This window comes from Phaseolus vulgaris, chromosome 8 (genome assembly GCF_000499845.2).
Source record: "Phaseolus vulgaris cultivar G19833 chromosome 8, P. vulgaris v2.0, whole genome shotgun sequence".
Taxonomy (NCBI): domain Eukaryota; kingdom Viridiplantae; phylum Streptophyta; class Magnoliopsida; order Fabales; family Fabaceae; genus Phaseolus; species Phaseolus vulgaris.
Genome location: NC_023752.2, coordinates 57,747,318 through 57,757,702, shown reverse-complemented (window position 1 = coordinate 57,757,702; position 10,385 = coordinate 57,747,318). Strand labels below are relative to the sequence as shown.

General features: G+C 29.5%; 1 protein-coding gene across 1 annotated transcript; it reads left to right on the top strand.

Moving 5' to 3' along the window:
* Positions 1 to 5,128: 5,128 nt before the first annotated feature.
* LOC137823770 (proline transporter 1-like) lies at positions 5,129 to 9,700 on the top strand. The gene is made up of 7 exons (XM_068629033.1): positions 5,129 to 6,214; positions 6,301 to 6,525; positions 6,681 to 6,775; positions 7,409 to 7,598; positions 8,774 to 8,898; positions 8,991 to 9,206; positions 9,297 to 9,700. Exons 2-7 carry the CDS (start codon positions 6,378 to 6,380, stop codon positions 9,672 to 9,674), a joined length of 1,152 nt encoding a protein of 383 aa, XP_068485134.1. The 5' UTR covers positions 5,129 to 6,214; positions 6,301 to 6,377; the 3' UTR covers positions 9,675 to 9,700.
* Positions 9,701 to 10,385: the final 685 nt, after the last annotated feature.

The following is a 10,385-nucleotide window of genomic DNA, read 5'->3' as shown; positions in this document are numbered from 1 at the left end:
GTTCTAAATTAGTCTCTAAAAGACTAATAGAGACTAATTTATAATATGAAGTGATTAGTAGCTAAAATTTTGGTAGTTAATGGTTAGATACTAATTTAAAAACTACTTTAGATACCAATAATTAAATAATTCTTTTAGTTTACAAAATGATCTATAATTTAGTTAATACATTAACTAATTATTTTGGTCTCTACAATTAGTTTCTGTTTAATGATTTTATTGTAGTGACTATCTCAAAAACTTAGAAAAAATATTAATGAGGATACTAGACATAGTCTAAATGAAGTGTTAGACACATGAGAAATGTAGAAGTAATCTATTAAGAATCGTTAGACAGACTCAGAGTATAGACTAATTCAAGAGAAGCGTTAGAAAAATATAAACACGAAGTTTCATACAAAGACTACATGCAAGCTAAAGAGAATATACACTACTCAAAGAGTAGACAAAGTCTTCTATAAGACCTAGGTACATATGATGTAGACGAAACTAATGTGAAAATCACACGACATATTTATTAATGTGAGAACATTTACAAACTATACAATTTGATTCATACATATCGAAGTTGACTATGATACAACAAACCAATTTTATGAGTATAAATATTCAATTTGTTGTTTTTAAAAGAAAATTGGAGAATGCAATAATAAAGATGTCCAAGCACGTTGTGTATAACAACAAAAATTGTTAATGAAAATTCAAGCATGTTTTGTAAAGTGTGTATGACAAAAATATATGCAAACTACTAAAGTCTTTTTTTAATGACTATAAATAAAAATGAAGTCATGTAGAGAAAAATCAATGTTATATACGTGATTTATTTGAAACATTTCATGTAAAGAGATCCAAAAACTTCTTGTGCCTAATTTAAGATTGTTTGCTAGACAACTTGAAAAGAGTTATATTTGTAAATCCTTTAGTTTTGTGAAGTTACTATGTAGTGTAAAAAGCACTTAGATTTTACATCTTGTTATTGAGATTTTCCTTAAAAAAACCTTAAACAACTTTTGTTATGTTGTAATAACATTGTGTACTCGATAAGAATAACATAATGTACTTGTTATTTATTTTAAAGGACGAATAAGAGATATATATAAATTATACAATATACTTATTTTTTATTTTAATGGAAAATAAAATTTTGTGTCCTAATTTATAAGTCAAAAACAATATAAAATAATACTTCTAATTTTAATAGATTAAAAGTGTTCACTATTATTTTCTATTACTTATCAAACTATTTGTAAGAATGTCAATAAATCTAATTACTGTTTACTAAATATCATGTTGCAAAAAAGTTTTTCAAAATGTTTTAAAAATTATATTCAAAACTCTCTTTCTAAAACTAATTATATATTTCAATATTTATACTCGTTCATCACATGATTAATCAACATTCTTTACTTAAGCAAATTGATATAATTGCTTAAGCGAACAAAAAGTTACACTTAACTAAAAATTATTCTTTATATGTTCTCATCATGTTATAGTTATTTAAGTTAATATTCCTTAATGTAATTTAATGAGACGTCGAAATTACTTCATTGATTAACATATCTAAAACAAAAGATAAAATATTTGTAAAATATTTTCTTAAAACAATAAAAGTTCAAAATCATACATGTAAAAAATGGTTGCTGAAAACATTATTATCACATTAACACCATTTTTACTTATATAAGATATTATGTTAAAAAAGTGTTAGCCATTTAACATTTTTTAATAAAAGACTACATTCTAAATAAATAAAAAAATTGGAACTTGTAAGATGATTTCCGAAAACATACAGGAACAAAAATGAAAAAACACTAAATTCTAAAGATAAAAAAATATTTTGTTAAGCGTGTTATTTACCTTAACTGTCAATTATTTATTCCACTTAGCATGTGGATAAATTGGTACAATAACGTTATAGCTTAAACGTGATTTTTTGAGTTTTTTTTATGCCGATGACAGAAAAAAAACAAAGCACAAACACTAAAAAAATCATTAAATAAAAATTAATTTAAAAAAAAAAAATTATTTATTATAATAACTAAATTAGATATTATTTTAGAGATTAAAAAAATTATTAGTTTCTGTATTAGTTTTTATTATTGATAAATAGTTTCTAAATTTGTATCTAATTAACTATCAAGTTTTTTTCTACCAAATTTAGAATCTAAATAATTGGTAGTTAAATCTTGGTAACTAATTAGATACCAATTTATAAATTATTTATCAATAATAAAAATTAATTTAGAAACCAATAGTTTTTTTAGTTTATAAAATGATATCTAATTTAATCACTGTAACAACTAATTATTTTTTATTTTTAAAATTATTTTTTAACAATTTCTTGTAATGAAAAGATATTGTATCCTAAAATGAACAGCTGCATTACATCTAACAAATAAGTTGTTGGGGAGAGTAATATCATAGGAACAATGTTTGCAATAAAGAAAAACATCATCATGACCCATATTTAGCAAGTCAATTTGCACAAAAAATAGCTTCTTTTAGTATATGTTGCAAAGTAACTTTTCAATTTAAGAACCCTTTTGTAAAAGGTAAATAAGGATGAAAACCGTTTAAATTGCCCTCCAAAGCCATCTTTGAGTCATTTTCTCAAACAATTGTTCTATAACCATCTTCTATTACCTTTTGAAGACTATAAAGCATTGCAAAGAGCTCAATTTCAAGGCCAGTAGATACACCACAAGCACCTGAAAATCCTGAATTTCAGTTTCCAAGGAAGATCTAAATATGATGTCAAAATTTGAAATTTGAGTCATGAGTATATAGTTTCATTAAATATTTGGAGAAAGAGTTTTTTCATCCCTAGTAATTTTATTTAACTTGAACATATTTGTTTTGAGGGGAAAATACATGTGATCTATAAAAAAAAAACTATTCATACTTTTGTGTCTATTTTACAATTTTTTATCAAAAAATAAAATATTACGGGTGTTTTAATTCCAAAATTGAGTTGCATAGAAAGTTGTTGTTAAAATTTCCAACCGGCTAACATCATCAAACAATAAAACAATTTTTTTATCAAACTGTCTAGATATAGAAGAACAATCTTCTTCATAATTGATTCTACAAATTGAGAGACAGATGCAATAAATGCATCTCAATGTTGTGGTAGTGCATTTCTTCCATTAACACGGTTTGCTTCTTATTTATAGTCCTTTCTATAAAATATTTTCAGTCACTTCTGCTATGAAAATTTGAAAATTTGAAAATTTGAAAATTTGAAGCAGATTATTACAAAGTGAATTTTAAGTTTAACTCAACTCTATAAAATCGGTTCAATGAGATTAGATTTGCACCCATTATATGCTATGAAAGACTCTAATCTCTAATAAATGTGGGATTTCCAACAAGATGATAAACAATATATACATCATTTTAGCTTTTTGACAAATTCAATCACTTTTCAAGGATTATGATATAGGAAAAAGAAAATGATAAAAAGGTCAATTTAATTTTAATTCTAAATTTTGATTATGTTTTAATATTTGAAAAAGTGATTTTTAGAAATATAAATAATGATTTTTTGAGATATAAAATAAATATAAATGGTTGGTATGTCTTCTATATTAACAGTTTTATTTTATCCCTATTTTACAAAAGATATTATTAATGGAAAACGTTTATAATTTAAGGATTATCAAGATATGATTAAAAATAATTTTATGTGAAAAAGATAAATTTATTGGTTGATTGAAATAAAAATTAGTATTTAAGGTATTTATTTCCAAAAATAATAAATTGAATTATCGATTAACATATAATAAAATTCATAGAGTCTTTAAAAAAACAATGTTTTGAAGGATTAAGTTTTCTTTCTCCAATAATAAATTACTCAAATGGATTACTTGTGATAAAATGTTTCTATGATACTTTTTAGGCCTGTTGCACTGTAACAAGACAAGATTGAATACACACTGTCTTTAGTTATGTGAATATTTTTTAAGTATTCTATGATTAATTAATGCTTTTAATTAAAAGAATTGAAAATTTATTATTGATACAAACATATTGAATATATGTAAATGATGCATGGGCCTGGTCATCAAATTTGTCTAATTAATAATTTTGGTTTGCCTCTTATTTTAATTAATTGATGTCTCATTATTAGTTGAAACAAAAGGGAAAGACAAGACCCTAAAAGCTAAGTCACAGTATAAAGGGTAGCACCTTAATGACATCAGCCACTTCAAAAATTAAAATATAGATTCTTTTTCATCATTGCTTCTTCTTTAGTGAAAAATCTGCCAATATTTTATAATAAAGAAATAAAAAGGCTAATAATAAATCAGAAAGATAATAGTTTCTCCATTACCACACATTTCTTTCGCTAAATCATTTCCCATTTTACCAAATACTTTGTGCTTCCCACATTTTTCAATCTTAAAAAATGTGTGATATATTCTGTTTTGTTCCTATTTGTGTTGGGAAGATATTTTTATGTTGTTACGTGTGGTTGTCGTTAATATTAAATTCTCAGTCTTTGGTTTTTTTGTTGAAATGCTTTTTAATAATTAAATTAATTTTTTATCTTGAATTATTTGTTATAATTAATGTTGAATAAATACATATCATCGAATCCAATCAAACGATAGCCATGCATCACCTTTACTACTTCCAAAGAATAATATCTTCTAATCGCTGCATCGAGATTACAATGCTTTTTTCTTATTATAATAAGAAGAAAAAGAGGAACTCACTATTTTGAACCCACAATATTTCTCACTATTTCTTCTCAGTTTAAAGTAATGTTTATTTACTCAAAACACAATTTGTAACGCAATTAAACTTATAAAAATGTTTATTTAAATTAAAGTATTTATGAAAACATTTGTTCAACAAACTACTCAGTATTAGTCTCTGTCTAAGTCAGATAAAGCAGAGACAGCAAGAATAGAAATAGAGCAGCAAATTTCTGTAGAAGTTCAACAGCAAAAGCAGAATGGATAAGCCAATGCCATAATCAACAGAGCTAACCAAACATATCACAAAGCCTGATACAACAGTATGACATGAAAGAGGACAATAGAAACATACACCAACCAGTTAGCACTTCCTTCACTCAACTACCAACAATTATTGAGCAATTTTCACCATCCTCACCCATGCTACCCTAACACAAAATGCCTTCAATCATGCACACATACCTACACACCATCTTCATCTGTGATCACTGTCATCACCAAACCAAGCTACAGGCAAAGAAAAAGCACCATTCAACTATACCAAATAAAAAATTCATGGCACCAAGCTAAAGATATCACTCATTCCAATACAGTAACAACAACATCAGTTCACATGGTGCATCAAAACAATTTCATCATCATACTCCAACCGCTAGCACCAATGCAGTATTGTGATAAAGTTGCTACATCAAATGACTTTAAAAGGCTAAAAAATTAGTGAATTTTTGTTAAAATTTAGAATATCTTATAAAAATGGGACTTTTATTTTAAAAAGCCTTCCCCATATCTTCTGTGCTTTCTTTTTCGTCTCTTTGAACCACTCTTCGTTGTGCGGGTTTTTGGGTTACGTAACTAAATTTTAATATTCAATATAACTAAATTAACTTCAAAAAAGTTAAGCAAAAAATGAGAATTTGAAAGGTTCTTTTGCAGTTGACCTAATTAGATTTTGTAAGAAGAAGAAAAATATGTGTGTATAAATACAGAAATATGTTGTATGATATAAGCAAAATAGAAAAAAAAAAGCAGAGAGTGAGAGTACATAGATTCAGGAGGAAAAAATGATAGTTTAAAATTTCAAAGCGATCTACGATTGAGGCGAAAATACAGTTGCGGAACCCACCAAAGTCTACTACTGAACAACAACCTTAGCATCAGAGGAAGTGGCAGAGCAACCATACAGACACAAACACACACTTGACAACATAGGAAATTATTGGTCCCTTCCCTGTGGTCTCTACCTCATCCAACCCACCGCAACGCAATCTTGTGTTGTGTTGTGTGTTGTTACAGATAAATTCAGCGGCAGTTACAATTATAAGGAAGATTTTGATTAAGATTTATTTATTTATTTATTTATAAATTGAAAAGAAATTCATTCACGCTGGCGGTGAAGAACTCTGCGGCGGCGTCGGCGGCGGCGGAGGGGCAGCTGGGCGTCACGCTGATTGCAGATGTTGAAAACCTCGCGGATGTTGAAATCCCCGACACCGCACATCAAATTAGCACCGGTGCGTTCCTTTTTCTTGGCTACACTCTATACACTGCTACTGAATTGGGAATTTACGAGAATGAATGAATTGGGGAGTATTTGCAGATTCATGGTTTCAGGTGGGTTTTGTGCTCACGACGGGCATCAACAGCGCGTATGTGCTTGGATATTCTGGGACCATCATGGTACCCCTGGGTTGGGCATGGGGTGTTATTGGTTTGATATTCGCCACTGCGATTTCGCTCTACGCGAATGCTCTTATTGCTAGGCTTCATGAATTTGGAGGAACAAGGCATATTCGATACAGAGATCTTGCTGGATTTATATATGGTACTTTCTATACATTTGCTTCTGAATAAATAAATAGCTTAACACAATCCATAATTGACTACTAGCTGCTTTTGCTCTTGTTGTGTATGTAAAAGTAAATAAGCATATATGCTTATGCTTTTAGTTATCATCTCTCACTCGTTTTCTTTTTGCAGGAAGAAAAGCTTATTCCCTCACATGGACTCTGCAGTATGTCAATCTTTTCATGATAAATGTTGGCTACATCATTTTGGCTGGTTCGGCTTTGAAGGTAAATGGGGCAACACTTAACCATGTTGTGACACCGCTTTGCTTGATTTTAGGTCATTTTTACGTGTTTAATTCTAAGTTGAGGAATTGATTCTCAGGAACAAATAATCGAATTGAAGTATCTTTCTGTAATTTTTTTATTTGCTAGAAAAGTTTATACTAGAATGAACTTGGAGAAACTTAGTTTTTTTTTCATAATTTTTTTAACAGAGAAGTTTATTTAAACAGACACCAAATTTTATTGGTAGCTTTGATAATAGCAAATAAAAACATTTAATGTAAATCACATCACTTCAAATCAATTTTATTTGAAATTTTTCTTGTCATCTCTCCTCCAAGTTTATTATTGATGCAATCTTAATTTTTTCTTCTTTTCAGTCATTTTTTTAATGCAGAGTGTTACGGGCTTTTGAAATCTTTATATAAACTGTTCATTAGTGTTTTCATTTTCGCGTTTCTCAAGAAGCCTTCATAAAGTTTTATGTAATGATACTTGAACTGCTTCATTTTTTTTGTCTATTCTTCTCGTAATATTGACTGCATTATTATGTTTCTGGATCAGAAAAAGTCATGCAGGAATCTTTTAGTACCTTTTTAGAATATTTCTGGATCTTGTTTGTTCACTATTGTGCAGGCTGCTTATGTTCTATTTAGGAATGACGATGGGATGAAGCTTCCTCATTTCATTGCCATAGCTGGATTGGTTTGTGCAATGTTTGCCATTTGTATTCCCCATTTATCGGCTCTTGGAATTTGGCTGGGATTTTCAACAGTCTTGAGCCTAGTGTATATTGTTATAGCATTTCTACTGTCGGTTAAAGATGGTAATCTCTCATTCTGTTACTTGTCTGTATGCGCCTGTGTTCTTTTATCATACAATGACTAGATCTTGATGCTACACCGCTACTTCTTTAAATCAATTGCCCTTGTTGATACTATTGTTTTCTCCTCTGAATTTAAAGATTTCCACAAACATGTTGAATGCCGTCTAAACATTTTCATTAAAATTCGTTCTATGAATGATAATTAACTGTGTTATTTGAAGCAGAGATAACTAGTGTTCTAGCATACAACATCTTAAGTTCCTGTTTAAATCTTGAGTTAATTCGTGGAGTTTCATTATCCTGTCATCCATAATCTCATTATCTTTGCTTGTTTCTTCTTTTAATTCTCTTTTTATGCTTATCAGTGAATATAACGTCCCTCATTTGTGATTCTGGCCTGCTGCTGCTATTTTGTGGGCAGTCAATTGTTTTAATGATAAAGGACATAGATAGATCTAAAGTGCCATTCTTTTATGTAGTATTTCAGCTTATGTCTTGTATTATGTTATATGTTGGTGAAACTTTTTGAGGAATTTGCAACCCTCATTGTTGATTTATCTTTATTTATTCACCACTTGATGTGTCTCAATGCAAGTCAAAAAGGTATTTTTTTTTTTTGTCTAGATTACAGGTACCTCTACATACTCGGTATTCATCATGTTCAAGCTGCAAACATCTACGGCATGGTGGGGTTAACTCTCTTAGTGGGGACCTTTTTTTCCTTACCCAAGATTCAAACCTACGACCTTCCTTAAGGGAAAACAAGTACATACCATTTGAACCAACCAATTGCAGTAAAAAAGAATTCTTTGAGAACTAGCAAATGGACATCAATTTAATCTTAATTTAATCTTAAACAATATACAGACCTACTCTTTCATTTATATACTAGAATATAGTTCGAAGTTCGAATCATGTTACAGAACATTCACCATAAAATGATGATCAGCATCTTTTTCATCCCATTTCTCTTCCACCTACTTTTCAAGCTTTCAATTAGGCTAAAGCATTCTCCTGAGTTTTCCTCATGGGTGACTTTACAACAATTGAGAATCACATTGTTTTACCTCAGAACAATCCTTTTTCTCTATGCTTAGTTTTTTTTAAGTTATATTTTTTATTTTGATGAACTCGGTGTTAATTTGCATACTGACCTCACCCCCTTGCATCAATAGGTGTAAAATCACCGCCTCGTGATTATAGTATTCCGGGGACATCAACTAGTAAAATATTCACAACAATTGGGGCATCTGCTAATCTTGTGTTTGCATATAACACGGGAATGCTGCCTGAGATACAGGTAATATGCAAGCTTGTAGCTATTGATTTGTTGAGTTGTGTGGATTAGTAAACCTCTTGAAACTGAGTTTTATTTGGTTGTAACCCTCACAGGCAACCATCAGGCAGCCAGTTGTGAAGAACATGATGAAATCTCTGTACTTTCAGTTTACAGTTGGAGTTCTGCCGTTATATATGGTAACCTTTGCAGGATACTGGGCTTACGGATCTTCAACACCAACCTATTTGATGGGTGGTGTAAATGGTCCAGTCTGGGCTAAGGCCATGGCCAATATTGCAGCCTTTCTTCAATCAGTCATTGCATTGCATGTAGTAACTTCTAAACTGCAATTCGTATGCCACTAAATATTTTGTTTAAATTGTATCGCTGGCCTATAACCCCTCTTCTGTTTTTGGTAGATATTTGCGAGTCCAATGTATGAGTATTTGGATACCAAGCATGGGATCAAAGGGAGTGCCCTGGCTTTTAAGAACTTGTCATTTCGAATCTTGGTGAGAGGTGGCTACCTCACTATAAATACGTTTGTATCAGCTTTGTTGCCATTTCTTGGAGATTTCATGAGCCTCACTGGAGCAATCAGCACATTTCCCCTTACATTTATCCTTGCAAACCATATGTACCTGATGGCTCATAAGAACAAACTAACGTCCATCCAAAAGCTCTGGCATTGGATCAATATTTGTTTCTTTGCCATCATGTCTGCTGCGGCAACTATTGCAGCCCTGCGACTTATTGCTTTAGACTCCAAAACGTACCATGCTTTTGCAGATTTATGATTAAATGCACTATATTCTTTTAGTAATTCTTTAGATAGTGGGTTATGCTTCAAATATGCTTTCGTTAAAAATAACCACTTGGCGTATCTCAATGATATGCAAAGGGTTCTTTGGTCGTGTAAGAAAAAATTTAGTTCGACTTTATTTATAGATTAACATTCTCAAAGTCAAATTCATGTCTAAAACATATTTTTACCATAAAAAAATTACTTTCACACTCCTAAAAAAAATACTCTCACTTGACAGTCAACTTTAATAATATAATAATATATATTATGATTTTATACTAAAAACTAAATGAATGTTTTATCTTTTTAGTGATGTGGAATGAATGTATTTTATCTAGTGTCAAATATCACGACTCATTTACTGTCTTCTATAAAATATGACAATCCTTTATTTATGTTATCATCTTTATAATTTACTGCTAAAAAATACTAATTTATAACAAAGTATGGGCTTTTTTTTTATGTATTTATCTAGTATATTTACTTAAAAAATAATAATATTTGTCTTATTTAAGAAGCAAATCCTATTTATTTCTTAAATAAGTACTTTAAAGAGCATTTATTTCAAATATACTTATTTTAAATTTAAACAAATTGAGTTGTTGTAAAAAATCTTATTAACTAGCAGTACAAGTTAAATTTATTAGATAATTTTATTATCTTTTTTCTTTCAATGTGAACCAAAACTACTTCCCAAACTAAG

Bases quoted from the DNA above. Each gene is read 5' to 3' on its own strand.
- LOC137823770 (XM_068629033.1), top strand. From the start codon at position 6,378: ATGGTACCCCTGGGTTGGGCATGGGGTGTTATTGGTTTGATATTCGCC. The intron at 6,776-7,408 runs GTAAATGGGGCA...ACTATTGTGCAG, and splicing joins TGGCTGGTTCGGCTTTGAAG to GCTGCTTATGTTCTATTTAG. The intron at 8,899-8,990 runs GTAATATGCAAG...TAACCCTCACAG, and splicing joins GAATGCTGCCTGAGATACAG to GCAACCATCAGGCAGCCAGT.